Source organism: Myiozetetes cayanensis, unplaced genomic scaffold, assembly GCF_022539395.1.
Source record: "Myiozetetes cayanensis isolate MyiCay16 unplaced genomic scaffold, myiCay2020 scf36, whole genome shotgun sequence".
In the NCBI taxonomy this organism is placed as follows: domain Eukaryota; kingdom Metazoa; phylum Chordata; class Aves; order Passeriformes; family Tyrannidae; genus Myiozetetes; species Myiozetetes cayanensis.
In genome coordinates, this window is record NW_026087588.1 from 590,089 (window position 1) to 617,677 (window position 27,589).

The 27,589-nt window shown below is 46.8% G+C and overlaps 2 protein-coding genes and 1 long non-coding RNA gene across 11 annotated transcripts; 2 read left to right on the top strand and 1 right to left on the bottom strand.

The window, feature by feature from the left end:
• Positions 1-812: 812 nt before the first annotated feature.
• Positions 813-2,462, top strand: LOC126646625 (uncharacterized). The gene is made up of 3 exons (XR_007630347.1): positions 813-896; positions 1,876-1,941; positions 2,086-2,462. It is a non-coding gene; the product is annotated as an uncharacterized LOC126646625 (long non-coding RNA).
• Positions 1,207-4,861, bottom strand: ANAPC13 (anaphase promoting complex subunit 13). 4 transcript variants are annotated; one of them, XM_050328087.1, is made up of 4 exons: positions 4,818-4,836; positions 4,170-4,251; positions 3,679-3,804; positions 1,207-1,648 (listed from the first exon to the last, which is right to left on the bottom strand). In XM_050328087.1, the coding sequence occupies exons 3-4, from the start codon at positions 3,775-3,777 to the stop codon at positions 1,523-1,525; spliced, it is 225 nt and encodes a 74-aa protein (XP_050184044.1). In that variant the 5' UTR covers positions 3,778-3,804; positions 4,170-4,251; positions 4,818-4,836; the 3' UTR covers positions 1,207-1,522. The 4 variants fall into 4 exon arrangements, with proteins under 4 accessions (XP_050184044.1, XP_050184045.1, XP_050184046.1 ...); XM_050328088.1 differs by having other exon boundaries at positions 4,803-4,824; XM_050328089.1 differs by lacking the exon at positions 4,170-4,251 and having other exon boundaries at positions 4,818-4,861.
• CEP63 (centrosomal protein 63) lies at positions 4,861-27,516 on the top strand. Of its 6 annotated transcripts, none has more exons than XM_050328077.1 (15): positions 4,861-4,902; positions 8,357-8,492; positions 10,003-10,199; positions 11,627-11,722; positions 13,878-14,003; positions 14,838-14,951; positions 17,465-17,698; positions 17,954-18,099; positions 18,832-18,960; positions 19,734-19,848; positions 21,716-21,913; positions 22,343-22,429; positions 23,882-24,087; positions 24,625-24,922; positions 27,013-27,516. In XM_050328077.1, exons 2-15 carry the CDS (start codon positions 8,480-8,482, stop codon positions 27,169-27,171), a joined length of 2,118 nt encoding a protein of 705 aa, XP_050184034.1. In that variant the 5' UTR covers positions 4,861-4,902; positions 8,357-8,479; the 3' UTR covers positions 27,172-27,516. The 6 variants fall into 6 exon arrangements, with proteins under 6 accessions (XP_050184034.1, XP_050184033.1, XP_050184030.1 ...); XM_050328076.1 differs by having other exon boundaries at positions 10,019-10,199; XM_050328073.1 differs by lacking the exon at positions 4,861-4,902 and adding an exon at positions 5,288-5,303 and having other exon boundaries at positions 5,894-8,492; positions 10,019-10,199.
• Positions 27,517-27,589: the final 73 nt, after the last annotated feature.

The window sequence follows — 27,589 nt, forward strand, 5'->3', positions numbered from 1 at the left end:
AGAGGGGAAGGGAAGAGAGAGTGGGGATAGCTGCTGGATAGAAGCTGGGTGGTAGCTTTGCCTGATGTTTTCTTAGCAAATTCTTCTAACTGTAGGCGAGGGAAAGGGAACCTGGGGAGGATCAGAACTCCCTCATTAAGCACAGGCTCTGCTTTTTGCCCCGGTAATGATCCAAGGAGGAGCTGAGCTATTACAGCTCCCAGCTGCATAGCTGGTTCTTTGGTCCATGCTGTGCAAACTAAGCTTTTTGACTTTGCTAATTCTTGGGTTAATCCTTAACTCTTCCTGCTGCCTGTCTGCAGCTCCTTCTTGTTCAGACAAATGTGTGCTGCTTGTCTGGTGCAGGCATGGATCACCCAGGCAAAAGCTGGGGTTTGTTATTTTGGAGAGGATGAACACTGAGAAAAGACACCCAAAAACTTCTGTGGAGTCTGGAAGTCCAGGACAGTGCTTTTTCTGCTGCACTGGCAAAAGAATATAATTTAAACATTGTTTTCCTTCCAGTTCCTTTCTCACCCCCACCAGTAATCCTAAACTCTGTCAAAACATTTTCTCCTTAGCAAGAAGTTCTGCCAATGGTGAGACGGAATCAGTCCAACAGTGAAACACGAAGATGAACAGAAGGCTTTTACCTGTTGCAAAGGACATCTGTGAATCAGAGATAAAATGGGATAAATCAAGAGGGCCTTGCCTTTCTTCTCAACACAAAAAAAGAGGTAACAACTTGTTGCCTGAAGCTAAGCTCTAACTTGTTTCTTTCCTTGGATTCCCATTTCCCTTCTGAGGTAGCTCATCCAAGTGCATCTCATTTCAATAGGTTGGGACTGGCAGTACCCTGGGACTGGCAGGCTCTTCCTTGGAACTCTCAGTCATTCCTCTAAAGACCATGATTTTGAGTAAGCACCATTCTAGCATAAATTCTGTCTGTTCATGGTGTTCATGTTGGCAAACATTCCCAGGAGGTCAGCACTGGAAATGCTCTCCACCTCCAGTATCAGATCCTGAGATGAGGAGGTCAAGTGACCACCTGTGTGTACAGGTTACTTCCAGCTCTTGGATCTATTGACCAGCCTTTCACACCTGCCCCACACATCCTTCCTCAGCCACACACTAGTGGAAGATGGTAACAACTCACAGCTATTTGGGTTTGTACACTGAACTCTAGACAATGATCCCATTGTGAGCTTTGAAATCAGTAACAACTCAAGGCAGTAAAAAGCTACTTTTTAATCATGTGGAGAAAACACTGAAGATCAGAATTGGCACCAACTTAAGAAAAATTTACAGAAAAAATGAAATAAATAAGTGAAACATTTTGCTCTTAGCTCTGGGTGTCAGAGAACCTCTGCTATTTAACACTCATTACAGAAGCATTTTAAACTGGTCGCTGTGAACACTGCTGGAATCTAAATGTTTCAGGAATGCTGGTTCTTTCTTAGAGCAGCTTCTGACAACAGTGGTCAGCTGAAAAATATTTTTATGTGGCATTCATGCATCTGCTGCATGAAATCTCACTGATTCACTAGTTTCCCGTGGGTGGAACGTTTTCATGGAGATACTGGAGAGCCAAATCTGTCCACTTCATTTCTTGCTCTTTCACAGACTCGGTGGTGCCACCGTTGTCTTGCTCTGGTTCAGGGAGCTCATTCTGAGAACAAAACAGAGGTACAATGCATTCCACACATAATATACTTCCTGAAAGCAGCAGGTTGTTAAGGCTTTGTATGGATAAATACAAATGAGACCGGAGGGTGCATCTGAACAATAAATATCATACATACTGATCCACTTAAAAATATTACTGAGCCCTGTTATGAACAATATTCTTTTCACATGAATATGGTGCTTAATCTAAAAGGTAAATTGGTTTTCCAGGACCCTGGGGCCTTGCTATACACTCAGACTGCCACACAGTGAAGGAGAATATATAGCAAATGCAAAGTAAGTAAATAACAGTGCAATGCAATTATTCCATTGCTTGTTTGCAATGTGCTGCTCCTGCTGTTGGCAAGAATACAGATACTGCAGTTATTATAGCTGTTATTAAGACAACTGATTCTGTAACACATTTCTTTCCCATGGCAGGTGAGAAATCCTTTCTCTTTACATGCTGGACTCAGGTGTGGCTGTGCTGGATCAACAGCAGAACTCAGAACTCCCTACCAGGTGTGGCACAGAGCTGCTCACGACATGGTAAGGAGGAAGGATAGTTTAACTGAGACTTCATTTTCCCTCTATTATTTGTTCTCTGTGTTGCTGTACTGCTGCAGTCACACTGAGTGCTATTCTGCCAGATACCATTTGGGCAGGAATTCCGAGTTCTAGATCTCTGGAAATCCCAGCATGAGCTAACTAAAATGTTTCAGTTTTGAAAACAATTATGGTTCGAGCCCATTTGAGTTCCCAGGAATCTCTCAAGTGAGCACTGGAGCAAATGCTCAGGACAGGCTCAAAGAGCACTTCACAGCCATTCTGTTTGTTCCTTTACAGTGCTCCTGAGTAAGTCTCCTGTGAATTCATACTGCTTTTCCCATGTGATCAGAGCCAATTTCATCTCTGGGGATTTTAATATCCACAGCAAGGCCTTTCTTCCTACTGTTAGTTGGTGAGTTAGTTCCTGCTCTGGGGCCACCATCTCTATGTGACTGTACGTAGCCCAAGAGGTGGCTGTAAGGGAAGAAACAGTAATGTTGGGACTCAAGGTAAAGGCAAATGCCAGAAAGGAACCAGTTTATTATACTCAGCCTGCCTTATAAATGTTATCCAAAGCAATAGGGGGTTTGGGCTCTTTTATCTGATAATTCCAGTTCTGCAAGATCCTTCCCCCAAGCCCAGCTCTTGGCAGGAAAACCTGTGTGCTGTATATATGGATTTTGGAGTTGTGCAGCTGCTCCTTGTCCTCCCTGAAAGGGCAGTGGTGGAAGGGCTAAAGCTTGAGCCACGTCACAATTTGGAAATCTCTCTGTGCTGAAGGAAACTCATGATCCCCACAACTGCCTTGTCAGTGCTAGCCAAGGTAAAGCTCATGTACCGGAGAGAACAAGGAAAGGGGAAATCCTCAGCTACCTCCCACTTCCCTAGAAGTTTCAAAGTAGCTAAGGAAAGGTTTCAGAGGGGAGATCTGAAGCTTCAACTCTGGGCTTTGTGGGATCAGCAAGAGCTTTTCCCCTGCTGCCCTTCTCCCGCCCGGTAGCCCTGGATGAAAGGACAGCTGCCATGCATTGGACACAACACTGCTGTCCTTGAACTGGCAACAGCAACACTGCATCTGGAAAAGACTGACTGGAAACAGGTATGAAATTTTTCATCTTCTTTGAATGGAATTTCAGGAAGTAGAAATAAAGTGTAACCAGGACTGTGACTGTCAGCGTGAGACTGATCATCTCTGTTCTCCAAACCAGAACTTCTCCCTGATGCCAAACCCAAAACAGTGTGATGGGAGGGCACTCCAGTTCTGAGAAGATTCAACAACTGGTCAGGGGACGTGGGACAGAAATATCCACGTCTTCATGCACACAGGAGTGACTGGCATATAGGGTAAGGAAAGAGTCAGATCCATCCCAGGAGCCTTTTGTACAAATTAGCTGCACCACAAGCAACACCCTGTGCTGCTTCTTGGAAGGAGCTGTGATAAACACAGCAGCCTTAACTCAGATTGATAAGCAGCAATTCACCTACCAGAGGGATAGCCACGTCCTCATATGGCAATTTATCTTCCCTCCACGCATCATCGATCAAATCCAGGATCCTGCCATCCCTCTGCACCTCACTGTCCATCCTCGCAGCAGGTGAGTGCAGCTAAACCTGTGACACAAAGCAGATGCTGTTCCCAACAACATCCCCAGCCAGGAACTGCAGTTCAGACTCTGGGCTTGCTCCAGTTTGGATCTAATTCCTGCTAGGCTTAAACTTTTAAGGAAAACCTTGATTTTCCTAATCCACTTATAACTGCAAGAGAACTACTTCACCTGAACAGAACACTATTAAAGTGATTTGCAGACTGATATGCATCAGAGACAAATATACAAAACCAGCAGGTTTTTGTTAGTGATATTTACATGTGTTTGTATCTACTGACTGATTTTTAGAAGTCTACTTTGAGTGAGTTTTAGCACCCCTGTAACTCTGCCCAAGAACCCTTTGCTGCCCTGAGCAGTGCTGTGCCTCACCCAGGGCTTCACGAATCTGGCAGAGTCACAGCAAAGGATTTCACGGCACCCAGTATCCTGCCCGAATCTGAAGTCCAGGAAGCTGGTGAAACAGAAATAAAACAAGACCTATCTTTCACCACCAGCTACAAGAACCCCTCCGGGGTGTTTCACTGTACCCTGCCCTCCCTGAAGTGTCACGTCAGGGACTCGCCCCGTTGTGACCCTGCGGCTCGATCGTAACAGGGTGGATGACTACAAGTATTTATTTAACACCAGATCAGGGTAGGTGACTACAGGTATTTATTTAAATACACCCCGCTGCCCGGGGCGGCGATGGGCACCGGGCTGAGCGGTCCCAGCCCCGGGGTCGTGCGATCCGCGCCGGCTCAGCCCCGCGTCCTCCCGTATCCTCACTGCGTCCCTCTCCGGTGTCCCCTCCGTGGTACCCTCAGTACCGTCCCGAATGTCCCTGCAATGTTCTCCCGGTGAGCCCGCCGTGGCCCCCATGATCCCCCCGGTAACCAGTGTCTCCCCAGTGCCCCCTCCGGCGTCCCCCCCGTGCCCTCCCATATACCCCCCGTGTGTCCCCCCGGGTGTCCTCCCTGTACGCCCCGTGCCCCTCCCGTGTCCCCCCAATGTCCCCGCACTGACCCCCGCCCGCCGTACCCTGCCCATGGCCGGGCCCTGCCGTGCGCAGGCGCGGTCCCCGCGCAGGCGCAGTGCGGCCGGGCCGGGCCGGGCCCGCCGTTAGGTGGGGAAAGGCGGGAAGGGCGCAAGGAGGGAGGGAGGAGGAGAGGGAGGGAGGTCGGCCGGCTAGTGCGGGGTGTTTGCGGGGAGGGAGGTCGGCCGGCTAGTGCGGGGTGTTTGCGGGGAGGGAGGTCGGCCGGCTAGTGCGGGGTGTTTGCGGGGAGGGAGGTCGGCCGGCTAGTGCGGGGTGTTTGCGGGGAGGGAGGTCGGCCGGCTAGTGCGGGGTGTTTGCGGGGAGGGAGGCGAGGGGAGCGGCGTCGGAGGGGCCCCGGGCAGCGAAACTCGCCGCGGCGGGTGCGGGGTAAACAGCGTGGATGGGCGGAGAGCGGGGAGGCTCCTGCTGGGCAGGAGCGGGAGCGCAGCGGGAATTGGGAATGCTCCGCCGGGGCCGGTGGCGCTGCCCGGGTACGCTGGCCGCGGTCACTCCTGCAGTCACCTCACAGGCTTAAGCTGCGCCGGGGGATGCTGAGGTCGGACAGTGGGAAGAAATTCTCCACGGAAAGGGCTGTCCAGCGTTGGCAGGGACTGCCCAGGGAGGGGGGGGACTCCACTCGGTGCTCTGAGCTGGGGAACAAAGTGATGTTCGGTCATAGCTTGGACTCAGCGATCCTGGAGGTCTTTTCCGACCTGATTACGTTATTCTTCCCCCGATGACGAGTGGTTTTCACACGGCTCCTGCCGTAGGTGGCATTCCGGCCACTGGCACGTCTCTGGCAGTGCTTTTGGGAAGTTGTTGCTGCTTTTCTGTTCATTGTAAGCATGTTTCCAGCAACACTTCGAAATTGCATCTTTCTGTGCTTTTAAATGCAAAGTAATCCCAGTCTTTTCTTAAGGGCATTATTCTTAAGTCCTCCTGTGTATTGTCTGGTTTTCTACACTTGAATCTACTACAGTTCTGTCTCGAGTTGGGATGATAAGCCTTGTTTATTTTTAAATGTTTTTGGTGTTTGTTTGTTTGTTTTTTCCAAATGTTTCCATTTTCTTCACTTTTTCAGAAGTGACCAGTCAGCTGTCCTTGCTTCAGCTGTAGTTAATGAGGGAGATTGTCCTCTCTTGTGGTAGCTGTGGGGTCTTTACTTCGGGTGCCTGTGATTTGCTGTGACTAAAGGCAACTTCTCTGGGCCTCTACACTGGCACTATGTGACCTGCAAGCTTGAGAGGCCAAAATTTAGTACTAAACAATGAACCTGATGAAGCATAAACCAGGTAGAGATGTCTGATTTTAAGGCTTTTCCCCAAAACCTGGGTAAGGTGGCAGCAAATTTGCTGATGACACCAAGTTGGGAGGGAGTGTCAACCTACTAGAAGGCAGGAGGGCTCTGCAGAGGGATCTGGATAGACTGGAGAGTTGGGCTGACTCCAGTGGGATGAAGTTCAACAAGGCCAAGTGCCGGGTCCTGCACTTTGGCCACAACAACCCCTGCAGCGCTACAGGCTGGGCACAGAGTGGTTGGAGAATAACCAGGCAGAAAGGGACCTGGGGGTGCTGATCGACAGGAGGCTGAACATGAGCCAGCAGTGTGCACAGGTGGCCAAGAAGGCCAATGGCATCCTGGCCTGCATCAAGAACAGTGTGGCCAGCAGGAGCAGGGAAGTGATCCTTCCCCTGTACTCTGCGTTGGTGAGGCCACACCTTGAGTATTGTGTTCAGCTCTGGGCCCCTCAGTTCAGGAAGGATATTGAGGTGCTGGAGCGGGTCCAGAGAAGAGCAACCAGGCTGGTGAAGGGACTTGAGCACAAGTGCTGTGGGGAGAGGCTGAGGGAGCTGGATTTGTTTAGTCTAGAGAAGAGAAGGCTTAGAGGTGACCTCATCACCCTCTTCAACTACCTGAGAGGAGGTTATAGCCAGGTGGGGGTTGGTCTCTTCTCCCAGGCAACCAACAACAGGACAAGGGGACATGGGCTCAAGCTCTGCCAGGGGAAGTTTAGGTTAGATGTTAGGAAGAAATTCTTTACAGAGAGGGTAATCAGGCATTGGAACGGCCTGCCCAGAGAGGTGGTGGATTCATCATCCCTGGAGGTTTTTAAAAAGAGATTGGACATGGCCCTTAGTGCCATGATATAGTAATTGGAGTTGGATCAGGGGTTGGACTTGATGATCTTGGAGGTCTTTTCCAACCCAATCTCTTCTATGATTCTATGATTCTAGGTATGCAAAGCTGGCAGAGTCAGGTGTACTGTGGGGGCCCTGCTTAAAGGATGATAGAAGCAAGGGCATGTCATGGTAGGACAGTGCTAGATTGGATACTAGGAAGGAATTCTTCCCTTTGAGGTACTGAAGCCCTGGCACAGGTTGCCCCATCCCTGGAATTGTTCAAGGCCAGGTTGGATGGGGCTTGGAGCAACCTGGGCTAGTGGAAGGTGTCCCTGCCTGTGGCAGGGAATGGAACAAGATGATTTTTAAGGTCCCTTCTAACCCAAACTGTTCTAAGATTCTATGCTCTCTGTCTCCTCATCTCTCTGCCCACTGAAAATTGATTCTGTGTAGGTGTGATTAGAATGGTAGGGAAGAGCTCTTGCTGCCTGATGTCTGCTGTTGCCACCTGGAGAACTTTTGGAATGCTGTCAGCAGCTCAGGGGATGTGCTCATCTGCTCTGCTCAGCACCCTGCCCTCAGCAGTACCATGGAGGTGTTCTGCATACTGATGGAGTTTTGTTAAGCACAGGCAGGACCAAAGAGAGACAAAACACTATCAGAATAGGGATAGGATTTTTTTTCTGTATATTTTCTGTGTGAGTGTGATTTAAAACGCAGCAGAACTCCCAAGGACAGGCTTTAATCCCTGGATGGTGTTTAAAGTGCTCTAGAAGAGGATAGAAGGTTCTTAGGGAAGTGAAAGCAGAGCTGAGCCTACTTTTTAAAAAGTCTCCCTTGCTGTGACCTGTTCCCCTTTTGTTGATTGCTAAATGATGCTGTATTAATCTTTGAGGAAGATGTTGGAAGGATCCATCTCCAATACTTGAGACAGTGTGTAGGTTTTGGAAAGAGAAGCTGGTGTTAATACCTCCACAGGGTGAAACCAAAGTCTCTGTCCTCGGGATGAGTTTAACCATTTTTATGTTAGAGAGCTGCAGTTTCATGGAGGAGCCACTGAAATAAATTCTGGATTTCTGGCCATGGTTCCATGGTAACTTTTTACTCCCTGTTTTTGCGTTTAATGTGAACCCTTCTTGCTTCACCAGTATGTGAAATTTCTATGTGTATGCACACATACCTGTGTTTGTGACCTAAAAGGTGTGATTTTTAACTAAAACAATGTACTGCTGCTATTAAGCTGTTCAACTTACTTCCATAATTTAAGGCATAATTTAAGAGGAATTTTTAAGGAGTTCCTTTATTTGGCAGATGTTTGGCTTACAAGTTCATGAAGGTGACCATTGTTTTCCTCACCTGTAACTGCATGCTCACTGGAATTTTTTTAACTTCTTTGCTTTGTGGACTTCTGCTTCTTCTGCAGCTGGGTGGAGAAGCAGCCTTGTTCGTGCATTGCCATGGGTGACTGCTGCTTTCCTGTGCTTCCCTAGCTGCTGAAGCCACCAGGATTTGGTGATGGAGGCTTTGCTGGAAGGAATGCAGAGAAATGAGCAGGGGAGGTGTGTATGCAACTGTACACAGCAGTCATTCAAAATGATTCAAGTATTAACCTTTCCTCCTATTCAGAATAAATCCTCCGGTATCAGTGGTGCAGTGGCCTTCACCTGGTGCAGAAGCAAAGTCACTGCCTGAGCTGGCTTTGCAATAAGCCCTGGACAGATATTATGTTAGCAATTTAGTTTTACATCTTCCTGAAAACCTTCCACCTTTTTTTTTTTTTTCCCCTTGATTGTTTTAAACCCTTCTTGGGAATAAATATTTATTTTGTAGCAGCCATGCAAGGTTAATGAGATGTGACTTTGTTATCTGTTTTTATTGAAAACATCTGATTATTTCCAGCTCATGTTGAAACTGTAGAGTCCCATTCAGCTCTGAGGAATCTTTAATGCTCTGTCTGAGGTGAAAGTATGTAGACTTTTCGATCCCCGAGAGAGACTGTAGTGACAATAATGGAACAAAATGTTTTATGTGTTAAACAAGCGTGAAGCAAAAGTCACTGATGTCGTTTTCCCAGTCATCCTTGAGAATGTGACTCAAATTTATTTGATACTGTATCTTCTTCAGAGAACTGGTTGCAGAAATCAAGTTTAGACTTAGCTACATGTTAGCAGATGCTGTGAAGGAAATGTTCCTGCTCTGCATAATAGCTGCTAATTTTTTAGCATTAACTCACAGGACAGGGTGGGCTTCAACTGTGACTGATTTTGGCTCCTTTAAGAAGTATTTCTTTCCTATAGAAAAACTGCCAAGTTTTGAAGTGTGCACATGCCCAGGGAGAGCAGAGAAATTTCTATCTCTTAACCTATTGATTTCCATTTCTTTTCAGTTCTCCCTGTTTGACAGGCAAATTAAAGGGGTAAAGATCATTATGGAGTTCACCACCCTCTAGGGCTGTGGCTGGCAAGCCTTAATATTGTCCCTGGCTTAGCAGCTTGGGAAGTTTTAGAGGAGTTACTGGAATTGGCTTCAATAATTACTGCACCAAATTAGAAATCTGGGTGTTGCTAGGGCACATGTGCTCCCTGATGGATTGCGAGGGTTGGATTCTTCATTATCATGTTGTCATCCAGCCCCCTCTGCTTCGAGGTTTGTCTGCATTTGTGATAAACTTCTGTTTTCAGGAGCTGATAGCTCGGCTGTGAGATTCCTCTGGTGACTGAAACCTGGTCTAAAATGCCTCTGCCTGGAGAGCAATTAAGGCAAATACAAAATATGAATTAAACATGCTTAGGTTTACTTAGATTATGCACAGTCCTGGGGCAAAGGGATGAATGCCTAAGTGATGGGGCTTAGTGTGCATGGGTGGCATTTTGTCAGAGGTTGCACTTGATGGTCTTGGAGGTCTTTCCCAACCCTAATGATCCTGTGATTCTGTTTCTCTGCAAGCTGATTTTCAGAGTGTTCAAAGCACTTCGAGTGTACAGTTGGTGTCTTGGTGCAAGTGTGTTCTCTGCCTTTGTTGGTCTGGGACATGAGACCCGTGTTGGGTGATGCTGCTTTTACCTCCAGGCTCCTTGCCTTCCAGCGGTGGGTTCCTGACCTCCTGCGAGGCCGAGCTGCAGGAGCTGATGAAGCAGATCGACATCATGGTGGCTCACAAGAAGTCTGAGTGGGAAGGGCAGACGCAGGCTTTGGAAGCTCGCCTGAGTGCTCGGGAGCAGGAGCTTTCCTCTGCCAGGGCTGCTCTGCAGGAAAGACAGAAGGAGGTACCTCCATTTTATACTGTTTTCTGTTTGGGGACAGCCAGTCTGTTTTACCTGTTAGAATCAGGAAATCAGGAATAGAATTTACCAAGGGGCCTGTTGGAATGAGGTGTCCAATTCATAATTCAGAGTCAAGTGATCAACTCTTCAAAGGTTGGTGGAAGTTCACAGATTGAATTCTCAGTTTCTAGAGAGAACCCAGAGACACTGGATTTGGTTACAGCAGTAATGGACCGCCCAGCAACCTGCAGTCATTGGTAGAAAAAAACCCAATTTCCTTCTGGAAACTACACTAAGGTATTGCTGGGAGATTCTCCAAGGGCTGTTTTATGCAGCTCAGTTTTTATGGTCTTTAATTAAAGGCCTGGGGGAAGTGCAAAAAATTTCTGTCTTGAAATTTTTGTGGAGAAGTATCAGTGAAATTTTTGCACAGGATGTGGACCATAAATTGCAGTTGTGCCACAGGATTTTCATTTGTAGGAATAGTGATTTTTATCATATAGGTTATCATTGTTCTCGGGTTCGATTCCCGGTCAGGGCCACTCCCGGGCTGATGGAGCTCGTTAACCCTTAAAGGTAACCCATCTACGTCCTGAGGACCTCGCTGCCACCGTCCAAGCTCGCTTGGCCCTAGAAGATGAACCTTAGGATTAAAGGGTGGGCTCAGTTCCGCGCACACTGTGTCTCACCTAAAAAATCCAATGCGCAGGCTGGAAGGTGTAAAGACCTTCCCCGGATCTTCGCTCACGAAGACTGGCCATTATTATTATCGTTGTTATTATCAATTGTGTTTTCTCAAGACACTTGAAATATTTCTTACCCCCAAAAACATGGGGTTTCAAAACTGAACTGTAAAATATGGCTAAAGTCATTACTGAAGTATATTCATGCTTTTGATTTAGTCATGTGAGTTTTCTGTGGGGATTTCTTCTAATTTCACTTTGTCCTTTGGACCTGCAGTTAGAAGGGTGGGTACTCTGGGAAAAAAAAAGGATAAAACTGACTCACAGGAGCAGTTGAATCAGTGTAAGGGAAATATTCTCTGTGCATTTCAAAGCCTCATTTATTTCTTTCTCGCTCATCATTTGGATTTTTTACCTGAGCACAGATAATGACAGGGCCAGCCTTTCTCTTGGTAGGTAGCTTGAAATCATAATGCATATTTGTGGAGAATTTGATGAAAACGCTGGATAGAAGTGGCCTTTTTGTCACAAGCCAAACCAGTCAACTTCATCCCCAAAAATGAAAGCCAGAAACTGGCTCAAAAAAAGAGGCCATATCAGAAGCAGTTCTGGCCCCAGCCTACCAAAGATTTAGGCATAGATTTAATCTGATTCACAGTGAGGGACCCCAGTGAAACCTCCTAGTACTTACTAACCTGAGGTCTACTTCCACTGCTGTAATAATTTGCTTTTTAACTCTTGATTCAGGTTGGCGTGTTGCGGCGCCAGGTCGAAGAGGTGGAAAAATCCAAGCAGGGCATGGTTAGAGAGTATGAACAACAGCTGAAGGCGTTCCAAGAGGAGGTGAGCTGCAAAAAGAAAGGTTTGGTTTTTAGTTCTCACTTGACGTACGATGCGACAGGTGAAATACTTTGCCTCACGGCTTTTGTTTAAATGCTGTGCTTTTAAACCTCCCCATTCTCTTAGTGTTTTTGTGCTTGCAAAAAAAGAGCATTGAGCGTAGACAAAGTGACATTTTTATGGCTCACTTGACCAGTTTTTTGTGCTTTGGAGGAACTTGGTGACGAACAGAAAACTGCTAGAGAAAAAATGTGGAGTAGGTGTTTTCACATTCTGGAGATCTGCAGAAGTTTACTGCAAAAATGACCTGTGTCTGCCCATCCCAGTGACCACAGTGCTGGTTCTGGAGTTGCCATGGGTACAGGCATTAGCAGTTTGCCCTTCAGCATTTCTGAAATTCAGAAAGGGTGGAAGTGTAACTGACCTGGCTTGTGTGAGATCAAGAAATAACAATGGTATGCAGTCTCGTCTTTTTGCCTCCGTTGACTCTGATGATGTTGGTAAGGATTTTGTCCTCTCAAGGCATATTATTCTTAATAAAAACTAGTAAAATCCTCAGAAAATATTGTTTGACAATAATTTCAGAGCTTTTAACTCTTGCTCACCGCAGGGTGGTACCTGTGCTGCGGGTGGTGTAACAGCATTCCAGGTTTAGGGCTGAACTCTGCCTGTCTCCGCTTGCTTGCCAGTGGCACAGAGTTAACTGGCATGAGCAGCTCGGAGAGCACTGACCTGTTTTCTCTGGAGGGTTGGGCCTGGTTCCTGCTCGCTCTAAGCCATAAGTGAAATTAATTTGATAGTCTCTGCTCTGATGATAGAAGGCATCTGTCCTCATTTAAAACACCTTATTGTTCCATATGACTAACAGTCTTCGTTCACTGGCTACTCCCACTGGAATTGTGCATAGGCTGCAAAGCAAAGCTGAGGTACATTGGCAGTTCTGCCTAAGTTGCTAAGGCTGAAATACAGAGTGTGTTGTGGCCTAAATTGCAGTGTGTGGGTGTTTTACCCACACAGTATTAATGCTGATGACGTTGAGCTCCAATATTCCTCAGTCTTCTGTTCTTAGCACTGTTTGGGGAAATTATTTCTGTCTCTGTTTACCACCGTTTCCAGTGCAATTACAGGTACAGTGTCTAACTCACTGAGACTGTAGAAAGAATAAACCTCTTATCTCCTGATGTGTTTGGCAAAAGATGTTGGTATTAACTCTAAGCCTGAACATCTGTCTGTTCCCATTGAAGACACCAAAGTACTGAATGCATTATGTCTTGAATCAAATATTTATTCTTCTCATGGTCCTTCTGTTCATCCATGGGCATAGCTTTCTCCATCAGTAAAATGGGAATGATGCCTTCTCAAATTCCTGTGGCTATTTGGAAACTTTTTATTTAATAATTGAGCAGAGGGGAGATCATCAGATGGAAAACTCTGCCAGTTGCAAGTGATTATTTGCAAAGAGGGTCATTTAAATGTCAAGAGTTTTTTCCTCATTCCTGCTTCTGATATGACTCCAGCATCCTAGCAGCGGGCGTAGGAGTGATATTTTCTGTTGGCATTCTCCACTCATTGTGAAATACATAGTGTATCTAAGCAGAAAATGACAGATGAAGTGGTGTTGATATTATTGGTAATGGCAACTCTCAAATCTTCCTTCTCCCAGTAAGTGGGAGAGTTCCAGTTCCCACCTGTGCTGCACAAGTGTATTTTAGCCACCCAGGAATCTGTCGCTGTGTGTGGTGTGGTGGGTGTGCTCCTCTGTGGGAGGAGATCAGCCACAGGTCCTGCTGGCTCTTCCTGTGGCTGGGAGCCACCTGTAGGGAGAGGGATGTGCTCTTTCTGCATTGACAGCTACATGTTAACCTCCATCTTATCATTTTAGTCATATTTTAATCATTGTAAGGCAGAGGTCTAATTAAAGCTGCTGATGCCACGATTTCAGTGGCATATCTTGCTCCTCTCACACATCTTGGCCTGCTTTGCAATGCTGTTGGTATAATAGGCTCATTATGCCAATGGAAGCCTTCACTTGTGAGCTGTGTGGCCTTGATGAGGGGATTGTTTGTGTGAGCCATTCTGTGTCCCTTCTGTCAAAGGGCTCTGTAATTCCTGCCTTGGGGCCTTGAGCGAAGCTGTCTCTCTCACTGTCTCCTCACAGTTGTCCCGGCTGAGGAGGAGCTATGAGAAGCTGCAGAAGAGAAAAGCAAGGGGAGGCAGAGGAGATGCTAACAAGGGACAAGAAGAAGATGAGTTTGAATTGAGCAGACTGACCAGGAAGCTGGAGGTATGTGGTGAAAAAGCAAGTGCTGAGCAGTTTGTATGTATTAACTGACTTACTGGTGCCTGAGCTGTCCACTAGGAAGAGAACTGTGAATCCTGTTTAAGGAGTACTCTTCATCAACTATCCAGGTGTAGCTCTTCTCAACTGCTTCTGTAATAAAGGCAATTTCCTGCACTGGAGCCTCTGAATACACAGGATAAACCTTGATGCTGTTCTCAGACTAAATGAAAAGAAGAAGGTGCTGAAAGAGTAATAAATTATGTGAATGGAATGAGTTCCAGTGTGGGGAGGTTGTATTCCCCCTTTTTCTGAGGAGGAGGGAGCTACATGTCAAACTTCTTCTCAACCCTGTCTCATCTTTTAATCTTTCTGCTCTGCTGAGCTCAACCCCACTCAGTTTTCTCCTCCTGTACCCCAAAGATGTGGTAACACACACACACACCCGCCTGACACAGTGCCCAGTTTCTGGGGCAGAGATTAGCATTCAAATTCTATACTTCATTCTCGTCATCTTACTGATTTCAATGGCAGCATGTTCTGGAAGCTGAAGCCAGCCTGAATTGTTAAACCTCTGACAGCAGACCCATGAAACCAGCCATGAATGTGTTGGCACTTAACATTTGTAAACAGCAATAATTGACACTGATGTTTTACCTCGGGAGGGGAGGGAATGCAGCGAGCACAGTGTGTGAGGGTTCTGTGCTGCTGAGCCGGTGCATCAGGTGACTGGCTAATGGTTTCCCTGCTGTGGGGAAAGGTGTGTGAGGATACAGTGGGAGAGAAGGCGAATGTGGATGTGAACTGGAAGGGAATGTGCTGCCCCTGCTGTTCTTGCAGGAGTTCCGACAGAAATCACTCGAGTGGGAGAAGCAGCGCCTGCAGTACCAGCAGCAGGTGGCATCGCTGGAGGCTCAGCGCAAGGCATTGGCAGAGCACTCCGAGCTCGTGCAGGTACAATTAACGTGCTCGAAGTTTCTGTTTTGTTTGTGGCAGCAGGTGGGAGGGGGAGGAGGGAGAGGCTAATGAAATCTCCCAGGCTTCCATCCAGTTCAGGTTGCCATTGAAGTGACTTTTAATGTCCCGGTGGAATAAGGTTTACTTGTACAAGTGCTGTATGGAAAAAAGATCTGGAATCTGTCAGCAGAGATTAGATAAACCTTGTGCAGCTCTCCCTGACACCCCTCTGGTTAGCAGAGAAGATGGTAGGATACATCTTTCCCTGGGAGGCAGAGACCACAGCATATGACACTTTAAAATAGCTGTTACATCATGTTGTCTAGTTGAAAGCTGTGTACCTGCCAGCAGCTAAATATGTACCTTGTGGGTCCAGCTCAGAGGGTGCTTTTGGAAAATATTCTTTCCCTACAGCAGAGGTTTTAACAAAGTACTGAAGTAACAGCATTTTCTAGCCCCTCGTCTGTTTTTTTTTTTTTTTTTGAAGTCTCCTAAGGCAAGGAGTAGTGTGGCTGCTGTTCCTGCAAAGCTGATGGCTCAGGGAGGTAGTGGTGCTGCAGTAGAGCGAGATGAATTGACCTAGAGCACAGCTGTGAAGTCACACTGACACAATCACAGCAGACACTGATAAGAAGCTCTTGCTGGGGACTTTGCAGTTAATGGGCTCCTGAGTCGCTCTTGAGTGGAAGCTCCTGCAAGGAGGGAGTCTGTGATGACAGGACTGAAGCTGGCTCTGACAGGGCCTTTGTGAGAGGCTGACACCAGTAGGTCTACAAATGCAGAGAGAGTCCTTGAGCAGAAGGTCTCGCTGCTCTGCTGTCTGTGTGTCATTGATAGCTCAATTGTCTGAGCACAGATGTGTCCTTGGAGCACAGGCTGGGACACTGGGACTCAGAGTTGCTCTTCTACGGTGCAGCAGAAAGCCAGGAATTTGGGGAGGTTTTCCCAAAGCAGCGTAGGTGACTTAAGTACTGTGAACAGACTGCCTGGATCCTCAACTGCTTTGAAAAGCCCAGCATGGAAGTGCTACACTTTTGCCTTTGATGTTTCTGTATGTGCGCAGGCTGGAAGGTGTAAAGACCTTCCCTGGATCTTCGCTCGCGAAGACTGGCCATTATTATTATTATTATTATTATTATTATTATTATTATTATTATTATTATTATGTTTTGTGTGCTTGGTTGTCTTGCTGGCACAAGGTCATGCTGAGATCCATGACCATGGAGTACTTCCCCACTCTCCTTTCATTTGGCTTCCCCTCATCCCTTGTAATGCTGCTTAGGAAGCCTGGTGTTCTTCTGCAGTTCTGAGCACCTTCTGGAACACCTGCAGCCTTTAAAGTCAGCAGGTGAGACCTGGAATTCTGTGCTGGCCTGCATGTTCTGTGGATGAAAATATGAGACAGCTTAAATGTTTTCTTAATGCAGAAATACATATTCAAGCAGTCTGCTACTCTGTTTTTTTGGGTGAAGAAAGGCTGCGCTTTACTCTTGCCCCTCCTGATTACCTTTTCTGTCATGACTATTCAAATAATAATGAAAGGCTGTAATCAGAATTATACCATAGTCTTGCAAATGCACAGTTCCTATAGTATTCCTAGTTATGAGCCATTATGTGCCAGGCAATAAATCAAGGTATGTGGTGATTCTCAAGCTGGCAGGAATTGCTACTCTTAGAAATTGGGAGTATAAAACTACTCAAATATTTTGTTTCAACCTTTAAAAATTGAAAGGTTCTGTACGAAAAGGGAATATATGAAATGAATGTTCACAGAAGCTTATGTGAGAGCTGGCTTGTTAAATTTCACCAGCTAGCTGTGTGGAAAGAAATACTATGAAATAAGGTATTGTGCCTATAAATAACAGAGCATGTATTGTCTGCTAGTCATAGGTTCCTTATAACTTTTTTGTCTACATTAAAACAATGAAACATTCAAAGTGAGCATTCTCCCAGGCTGCTGGAACCATGTATTTAGTGCAGAGGGCAGAGCAAATTGGCTGTTACCCGGTTTGGTTTTGGGGCTGTTTGGTGGTTGCGGGTTTTCCATTGTGAGCCCAGAGCTGCTTTCTGTCCTGGTGTGGAATTAACAGGGATTAACAGTTGGGTAATCTCTTGTTTATGCATGGTACTTACAAATCTCACCTGCAGCCGTTTGTCCTGGTCTAGCCTTGGCTTCACGAGCCAAAACCAGCAGGTGGCTTTGTTCTTGGTTCATACTCGGGCAGCTGGAGTGCTCTGAGATCCTCATTTCCCAGATTCTCTTTGAACCCTTTTGGAATCAGAGGGCCCCTTCTTTTTTCATTTCCTTATTTTTTATTCTGTTTGCCTTCAGGAGTGTTACCCATTGTGTAACCCTGGAGCAATGCTTTCCCTGCTTCCCTGCAAGATCATGTTGCCTACTTTGAGGATGTGGCTCAGTACACCAAGAAATCAGTAGCTGTGTTGAATGTGGTTTGATACACCATGTTTTCTGTGATTTACCTGTACTGCACACCAATTACTATTGGCAGACCCAGCTTGCCAATCGGAAGCAGATTCTGGACTCGGTGGAGCTGGCCAGCCAGTCGGAAATCCAGCACTTAACCAGCAAGCTGGAGAGGGCCAATGACACCATCAGCGCCAATCAGCTGGAGGTGGAGAGGCTAAACATGAGAGTGGATGACCTGAGTGAGAACAACCGACAGATTCTGGCAGATCAGCAAAGAGTGCAAGAGGAATTGAGGCAGTCCAAGAAAATGGTAGAGGTCAGTGGAACTGTTACGGAAATGGGTCTAAAGCAGTGCGGGTGAGAAGTAGCAGGAAGGCTTTTAATCCCAGGGTTTTTGTCTCTTTCTAGAACCTTTGTAAAGTTCCTGATTGGCCTCAAAACTGATCTGGTAACCCTGTGCTGCTCTGCAGTATTTCCAAGGGTCCTAAAAAATCTGATCAACCTCTCATCACATTACAGCAAACAGATTTAGTCCATCTTGCAACAGTCATTCCTTCCCCCTCCTGTGCAGGTGCTGCAGGATGAGAAGAGGGAACTGAAAGCCACCTTGCAGTCTCAGGAAGATTTCATTGACAGCTCCAAGCTGCAGCAGGAACAGTTACAGAAAGAGCTGGCCAGGATGACTGAAACTCTTCACACAAAGGAATTCCTCATCAGGTAGCATCTGGGCCTCACTGGTACTTAGGCTCTTGAATCCAGATCTACATTCCAGGTTCTCCCACTGAGGACAGTAGCAGCTGGATCTGTGTTGGTTGTGTCTAGAGTGGTGTGCTGTCGTTTCTCACAAGTGCTCCCTTGCAGCGTTTGCCAAATTACATGGCTCTTGAAATCAGCTGATAATCAATGAAGAGGGTGGAAGGAACGCACTTTCTCCTCAGCTGGGTTTCTTGGAGGCAGCACAGGGCTTTTGAGGTTGTTTCCCTCAGGCATTTTCAGTCAAGTGCTGGAGGCTGTTCACGGTTGATAACGTGCTAATTAACATAACTGAAAGTTCTCACCGATTTGATGTCAGATGGGGGCCTTGGTGAGGTAACTACATCTGTGACAAAATCATCTTGGCCTTCACCTTTTGCACTGGCAACGTGCAGAAGTGTCGGGTTCTGGTGGCTGTGTCAGAAGGCTTGGGTGTTGCTTACCTACCAACCAGCCAATCTCTGTCAGGGAGGCCAACATGAAACTAAAATGTGGTGGTTTTCAATCAGCCTGAACTCAGGCAGGGGCTGTCATCCAGCTGTGTGTTTGCTTCCTCACATGCACGCAGAGGTCGGCCACTGCTGCGCTCTGTGTGTTTTGCAGAGAGGTCCAAGAGACCAGGGGTTGTGTTCCCTGTATCAGTGAACTCAGACGTGGTGTTTCTGTGCTGAGGCTGAAGCTGAGGTTTCTCCTCAGGGCCCTGGAGGAACGCTTGCAAGGGCAGCGGTTGCCTTCTCCGGAGCTGGAGCACGTGCTGCTGCAGCTGGATGTTGCCCAGAAGAAGGAACAGCACTTGCAGTCGGAGGTGACTCGTCTCGAGAACAGGTAGCCCACTGCTTGCTCCTCTTGAAAGTGCAATTAATCTTGGATAATAATGCAGCACCTAATTGTATTCATCCAGTTAACCCGTCCCACTGATTTTTGTAGGCTTGTTTTAAATATCAAAGGGCTAAAGAAATCAAGTGCTATTCATTTTGCAGTGTGATAGTGCTAATTGGTTGGCTGCTTTTCACTGCACACTGTGGGTGTTCTCGGTGTTTCAGCTTGCTTAGGCTGAGCACCTTCCCACTAATAGGTTAAGGAGTCTTTGTTAGGCAGCTGGTAAGAACCAGATGGAGACTTTTCATGAAATAAGAGCTACAAACAGGTCTGCCCAAAGAGATTGTGGACTCCCCATCCCTGGAGGTGTTCAAGACCAGGCTGGATGGGGGTTGGAGCAACAACCAGATCTCATGGAAGGTATCCCTGCCCTTGGCAGGGGGGTGGAACGAGATGAGCTTTGAGGTCCCTCCCAACCCAAACCATCCTGTGATTCTGTGATTCCTCTCTGAGTTTGTGGTTTTCAGATTCATGTTTGCATGGAAAGTTTGTAATCTTAGCATGGTAGAGAAAGAAACAAGAAACAGCTGTTAGGTCAGCTTGCTGATCTGTTTTGAAATGATTTTGGAAAGCAAACCCAAAGGATTGGTAAGGAGCTTGTAGGCTGAGTCTGGTTTCTGTTCTGACGGACATAGGAGACTGCTTGGAAGATCAGAGTTTCTCTGACCGTTTCCCCCTCCTCAGGGTATTCTAATCTGTCCTTTTACATTTTTACCCAGCCTGGTGTCTTCAAACGCCAGGTGTGTGCAGCTGAGGGAGGAGCTGGGTGAGAATATCAAAGAGCTGCAGTCCATGGTAGACCACCAGACTGAGTCAAAGGCAGAGATTAAAAAGGTACCGTGGCTTTGTTCCTGGGGGTTGGGAAGGCACTGGAGGGCTGAGCTGATCCCATGTGTGCCATATGCACAGGCAGCACAGTTCCAGGGGACCAAGGGCGGGGGTGCTGTGGAGTCAGGGATGTGCTGAAGGTAAGGAGCACACCTGACAGGAGGAGCTGAGAGGAGGTGTTTGCAGGTGTCTGAACTTGGCTTTGTGAGCATCTCCTGGGCCTGCCCTGCATCCCACAGTACTTCTGTGCACTGTGAAAATACCTGAATTAGTGCTGGAGGGACAAAAATGCAAAGAAATTAGGGTCTGGAATCATGAGTTTAAGCCTAATACAGGCTCCCAACAGGATGAAGAGCAGAGAGGGAATGAGTTTGCTGTGATATGTCCTATCACGCTTGATTCAGGGCTTCAAGTGTGTTCTAGTCCATCTGTGAATAAGGGAGTTTGTTTCAGGCTTGGTACCTGGACATGAAGTCAGGGGCTGGGAGGATGGAGCTGCTCACCTGTACGAGGGCCTCACCCCAGTGCTTGAGTACCCAAGGGGAACAAGCCCTCCAAAAGGCTTGACTTTAAATAATGGTCTGGATCAGCTGGTGTGAGAGCTTTCACTGCAACCTGGTAGAGTAGAAACCTCACTGGGCTTGAGTGAAAAACATGACTTGTGTGGAAATCCTTCATCCTTTATTCTGAATGTGTAGAGGTACAGATCTTGCCAGAGATGTGTGCTTGGTTACACATCTAAACAGCCACACAGTAAATGAATCTCCCACAGGCTGCTGGGGAGGAGAGAGAGATTTATGATGGCTGTTTCTATTTTATATGCTTGGGAGGCATTGAGGTGACATGGAGATAAATCACCATGTGTACAGTATTTACATGGCTAGGCAGAGATCATCTGGTTCAATTTTCTAAAATGCTTATAATACTCAGAAAAATCCTGAATGTTTGGGTGGTTAATATTTTTGACTAATGGAATGGAATCCTGGGGAAGAAATTATGCTGCTGTTGTTCTGTTGTGTCACTGAATAAATATACAGTGTGCCTACCAGAATACTGTATGCAGTGCAGGTCTGCCACCTCAAAAAAGGATTGTATAAACCAAAAGATAAGGTATGGAAAAAGATGACCCAAAGGATGGAGTGTTTTTTATACAAGGAACAGCTGAATGGAATAGTACTTAGCAAACTGGAAAAGAGATGAGATTGAACAGACTAAAAATAAAATTGTGCCTGTCATGTGGAAAGTAAATAGGGAATGATTATTGTCTCATAATGCAGAGACTTGTGGTCATCACATGTAGTTATGAAAACAAAGAGATGTATTTTTACCCTGTGCATAGCTGGCTGGTGGAAACTTGCCATGGGTAGCTCTAGTTGCTACAAGCTAATATTGATTCAGAAGACTTAGGACAAATTAATTCCTGGAAGAAAAATCTGGCTTGAGCTATTTAAAGTTACCATCCTTAAATGGTGTCTTTAAATACCTCAGGAAGGTAGAGTGGCAAATTGCAAGGTTATCTTTTCCAAGTGTTGCTGTACTTCCACAGTGATGGTGGACCTCTGGCTCTCTGGTGTTGGTCACCAAGGTCCAGTGGTGAGTTCAAGAGACCGTGATTTGATGAATTATGCATCTTCCTTCTCAAGTGCTTCACAGCATGTAACTCCTGTCCTGTCCCAGTTGGCAGTTTATGGTGTGGGAAAGGACTGGGATGAGGTGGCTTTCAGTCAGGAAGGATAAACATGCACAGAGCTTGTTACATAGAGCCTTTTGTTTTCCGGTGCTGAGATTTCACATTGTTGTGTGCGATACTTCGCTTTCTTTGCTGAAACATCTTCTAAAAGCTCGTGGGTGATGTGTGCATCTCTCCCTCCAGCTCAAAGAGCAGCTCTCTCACTCTGAACAAACCCGCAGCAGTGAACTGGAAGGGATGAAAAGGGAGATCTCCAGGTTGACACAGGAGCTGCACCAGCGGGACATCACCATTGCATCGACAAGCGGCTCCACATCAGACCTGGAACAGCGGCTGAAGGCAGAAGTTGAAAGAGCAGAGAGGAAAGCAGTGGAGCACAGGGTAAAAAAAGCAGAAGACTCTCATACTGTCTCTTTAAGGGATTTGAAGGCTTGGAATACCATCCTGCTTTCTAGTTATGTTCATAGTTTCCTTCTCTCCTTAGCCTTTGAACAAAGACTTTGAGACCCTTCTGATGGAATCTTCTAATCCATAGTGTTCACTGAATCTGTCTTGCTGCTGCTTTTCAAACCAATAACTGACAGTCCCACAGAATTCTTTGGGAACACTCATGCTAGCTAGACCTGGATGGAAACTCAAGTGAATGACTGTGCATGGTCATTTTTCTGACCTTTTCTGTAGGGTCCCTGCACAACTAATGGCCCAAACCTTGCTCTGTGGTTGAACTTGAGGGTGGAAAATGCTTGGAGGGTGTTGTGGGTATGTGCTCTCTTCTTTTTCTGAGCTTGTTGTTTGCCTCTGTCTCCTCAGGTAGTTCTGGTCCAGCTGGAAACCTTGAGGCTGGAAAACCGTCATCTCTCAGAGAAGCTGGAAAAAACCAAGTGTGGTATGCTGGAGGTATGCACTGAGAACCAGGAGATGGGAAGGGGCTGGTGCTGTGTGTTCCCACCTGGGAGCAGTCAGAGTCTTTGCCCAGGCCTCTTAAAACGCGTGGTAGAGTTCAGTGAACTTAAAACGCAAGCAAAAGGGGCAGTTTGTGAGGAAATAAGGTGCAGAAATGATGAACATTTGTTCAGTCAGAGAGTGGTGAGGAGAACTGCAGGAACAACCATCATCTGGTTCTTCTCCATGGGCTCTGGCCCATGGTTTGTATTATTTTATTATGCTTCCATTTTGTGCCAGTTTACCTCAAACCTCTGATTCTGATTCTGTGAAGTCCTTTTGGCCTGTCCCAGAGCTGTAACTACTTGAAATAACTGGGGAGAGAACATGTTCTCCCCTGGTGAGGAGCGATTCAGCAGGGCTGGCCCTGGCATTCCATGGGCAGATTGCAGCCTGGGAGTATGTGCCTTGGGATAGTGCACCAGGAAGGCACCCTGTGGTGGGCTGCTGCTGCTGTGGCACTCCTGAGATTTGGTGAGGCCCTCTTGGCAAGAGGGAAGAAGGGGAGCCTGCATGGAAAAGGTGCAGCCTTGGCAGGAATAATACCGTGGAGTTGGTTCATTTTAGTGGCTGCGTTTGCAAGTTCTGTCTCACCTAAAGCAGAATGGATGCTTCCCAGGGGGCAAGGACTGGCTTCAGACAGCTGACAGCCTAATGGGAATATAGCAGAGCTTTTATCCTGTCAGATCTGTGGGAAGGAAGTGCTTAGCTCTAGTACTAGTTTGGGGTGATTGTCAAATGTGCCAAGCTCTTGGGAGGGTGTTGAACAGAAGCTTGTGGCTGTTGAGATGGAGAAAAACCAGAGCTTTTGGGAGGGCAGATTTGAAACTGAATAACCTGAGGCCCATTGCTTCTGCTTGAAAAGTGCCTGGTGGCTTTTGCCTGCATGACTTCCCAAAAATTTGGTAGCAGGGTGCAAAGTAAGAACTCTGCTTTGAAAAAAAAGCTCCACAGCCCCATGAAAGAGGAGCTGCTGATCTTGGCCAGGTGGTCCTAATGCACATTTGGAAAGTCCTTAGATACAGGAGTGATGAGAATGAATTAAGCATCTAAATTTAATAGAACTGGCAAAAAGGAAGTGGGAAGAAGCAATTTGTTCAGAGTTTCCAAAAGAAAGGCCAGGTTAAAACACAGGTGAACTATTCTTGGTCTTTATTTTCCTGTTTTCAAAAGCATTCAGTGGTGAGAGACTTGCTTTCCCAGGTGGATCAGCACAGCCTGTCTGGATGCAGACCCAGTGAGGCACATATAACTGATTTTCCCTCGGGAAAGCCTGGAAAGCTTTGACAGTCAAAATCGAGGTTAGAGGATGTGCCTTAAGGAATCTCCTGCTGGCCTTTGCTCTGGGTCTGACTGTGGCGTCCTGCAAACCAGAACTTTTGACTTCAGCCCTTCTCTGTCTGTTAGGGAAAAGATGTGACCCTGAGAGCACTCAGGGAAGATTGTGCTGTGGAGCTGCACAAGCTCAAGTCTGAGAACCAGCAGCTGCGGAAGGACCTTGCGGAGGCCCGGGCGAAGCTGGAAGTCAGTGTGTGGCTCGGCCCGGGTGAACCTCAGGGCACTGCCCAGCAGGAGCCAGGCAAAGAGCCCCAGACCAGGGGTGTGCAGCACAGGTGAGTGTGGCACCACCCCGAGCGTGGAGGAGGGCAGAGGGCGTGGGGATGTGTGGGTTTTAATGATGTACTGTGTGTGTAGTGTCTCTCTGCAGCACAGCGTGTGTCTGGGAAAACACAGGGACTGTTTGGGGATCTGCCTTTATGCTTTCAGCAGTGCGATAGCTTTGAGTCCCAGCTGGTTTGTGTTCTGCAGAGCCAGCAGTGTTTGTCTTTTGTCTGCCTTTGCCTCTCTCTCTGATTGAGCAGCAGTCTGTACTCCTTTTGGTGACAGGATTAGATGTGGCCCAGGCAGCTGCGCTCCTTTCTGTAGCAGTTTTAGGATGTGCAGGCTGTAGTTTTTGGTATCTACAGTAGCAGAAGAGGGAGAGAGAATTCCCTAGGGACTGGATGTGCATCTGGAAGTGCTATGCTAACAAGTTTGGATTGCCAGGGCTGTTAGTAATGTCTCTGTTAATTGTTACCTCTGTGTGAGTTTTTGCTGGAGCTCAGCTGCTAAGAGGCAAACTCAGTTCTGTGTTCAAACCTGCCTTCCAGGACGGCTTGGGGAGCACAGCACATGCACGATGAACAAGCAGCCAGGATACATCTCCAGCCTGATGGGACTGCTCAGCATCATCACAGGGAGCCCCAGAGATGTGGGGCTGCTGAAATGGGACCTGTGCCTCCCGAGGTGGGTGAGTCACCCTCCCAGACCAGCAGGGAGAACTGCCAGGAGTCACCTACCTTGCTGGGAGCAGAGCCTTCTCTCCATATGGTGGATGGAAACAAAGATTTTGCAGATGAAGCATCCAAACAGCCTGTCTCAAATAATCAGAGAGAATCTGTGCCTTTGGTAAGCAGTTGTACAGGAACTGGTTGCTATTCAACAGCTGAAAATAGACCTGGGTTCTCATCTGGCAAAAGGAGGCAGGTTTTTGAATGCATGACTTGGCTGCATGGTGTGCATAAATCAGACAATAAAGAGGGAGGGACAGCCATTGCTGGATGGTTAACAGTTGGCCAGTGGCATCCATGTGATGGCTCTTCAGAACTCCTTGGGGAAAAGCTTTGTGTTTGTGTGATTGCTCAGCGAATTCCAGGAGCATGAGGTTCTCTCCATGCTGGTGCTGTACCTCAGTGTGTACCACCACCTGAGTTCTGCCTCAGCCTTTGGCCTGGCTCTGTAGCAGTGGCTCAGAGTGGACATGGAGTGCTGAGTGTTTCAGTATTTCACAGTCTCTGAGTGACTGCTTGCTGCACATCTGTAAAGCACAGGGTGAGTTTGACCCCTCTGAGTGGGGCTGCAGCAGTCAGCACACTGAACTTAAAGTTGCTTATCCTAGCTGATGGGAAAGTCTGAAATCCCTGCTTCACTGCACAAGGGGAGGTTGCTATTTTCCCCAGCTGCTGATCACACTTTTTTAGTAGGGACAGTGTTGGGAGTTTCTCTGTCCTTTTACCTCAGCTCAGTTGCTGGAGTACTTGCCCAAGATACAGGAAATATGGACTGAATCACTTCTTCCTGTAGCAATTCAAGGAGGGGAGAATGCTGAGTACTGGTCCTTACTCCAGATGTTTTGCCCTAGCAGTGTTCAGAACACTTTCTCCTCTGTTTGTGTGTTGTTAGCAGTGACAACAGCTGTTTTTGTTTTGTGGGGAGTCCAGAGGAGTCCAGCTCTAAGGCTGATGCACAGATAAGTGGAGGCTTGTAAGCTCTGTAGATCTTGATGAGATTTACTTGAAACTTGATTGTTTCAAGACTAGAGTAGTTAGTGGACATGTCCAGAAAGCAATATTGGGAGCTTAGGGAACTGTAATATTCTAAATGGAAACTCTTCAGGTTTCAGTATTGGACCTTAAGTGTGAACAGTTCCACTTTTGGGTCTGAGAAGCTCTAGGGCTTGATGTCTTAGTAGAAGATGACATGCTACTTTTTGTTTTGAGAGGTAGCAATAAGGTTTCTAAGGAAATGCACATATTTCTCCTGGTGTTGACTGGGACTCCCTGCTCATGGTCAGGTCCAGGGTCTTTAAATCATTTCATTTAACATCAGGAGAGGAGAAATTCTCATCCGTAGGCAGTAGTGGGGTGGGAGAGATCTGCCTGTTACCTGCAACCTTTTTCTGCTTCCCTTTGTTCCTGGCTGTTGATAAAAGACCTGAAAACCACAAGATTCCAGGATCTGGAAATAACCACTAACTTTCTCTTGCCCAGACAACAAGGCAAATGGTCTGTTATGGAAAGCAGCCCCTTAGTAACCTTATATTTCACGTGCCAGCCCCTGTGCAGGAGGCTTCTCTTCATCTTGTACATTAAGCCTGGTTTACAATGTTGTTTTTGTAAGTTAATAACTTGTGGTAAGTGATGTGAGGAGCAGGAATAGTTCTTGACTGCAAAGGAAAGAATCTGGAGTAGTTTGTTGACCACTGCTTGCTGGACTGAGGTGCTGTTTTCTGAGCTGGGAGGGGAGTTTGATCTGTACTTGCCTGTGGGATTGTTTCAGGAGCCCATTACTTTAGGGAAGAATGGGAGGTATATAAAACACAGCAGATATCCCCAGTCTGGCAGTGCTTTCCCTTGCCGGGAACTCAAAACTCTGAGGTGCTGCTGCTCACTGGGCTTTTCATGGAGGCAAGAAGCAGGATGTAAACCTCGAGGAGCACCAACGGCCAGGAGAAATGACCTTCTTTAGCCGTGATTCTTCAGTACTGATTTTTTGGCAGTGTTGGCTGGTTGAAAGCAATGACTGTTGGCTGGAGGCTGTTGGGAGGGGCATGACCTGTGGCAGAGGTGTCAGACCTGAGTGCTTATTCTGCCCAATAAGATGGAAGGGACCCAAGAGCCCTTTAGGAGCCTGTTCAGTTGTGTGGTTTGCAGATCCATGGTGTTTCTGGCTGAAACTTGGAATGAAGGAATATCTGATATCCCTTTGTTTCCCTTTAGTGCCCCTTGCCTACAGCTTCTGTTGGATCAATAGCTGCAAGATACCTGGAAGAGGAAGAAGTGAGATCCCAGCACATCCTGGAATGTCTGAATGCTCACATTGAGGAACTGAAAAAAGAGAGTGCAAAGATAGTGAGACGATTTGAACAGCAGGAGTGATGTTTCTTGTGGAATTGGAATGCTGGAATATGTGATTCCAAACTGTGACTGAGGTGGTGCCTCTAAACCACTTGCCATCAGAATTTGAGAGGCCGTGCCTCCCACTTGGAACTGAATCAGCAGGATGGGAGCTGAGGGAAAGGAGCTCCTCTCTAACGTGTTTGTTCTGATGAAAGGTATTACACCACAAACATTTTAGTCAGCTTGGAAGGTCAGAGACCTGCATCAGAGCTCACAAAGACTTTGGTGTTTTTAAAAAGCAAACCACTTGCTAATTTTTATGTAAAGTATTTAAAGTATGTTTTATACATGCAAAAGCATTGAAATAAACCAGAATGACAAATACCTTTTTTTCTTGTTCATACAAATACACAAAGTGAATCTCTGGTGGCTTATCTTGCCTCGTCATCAGGAACTT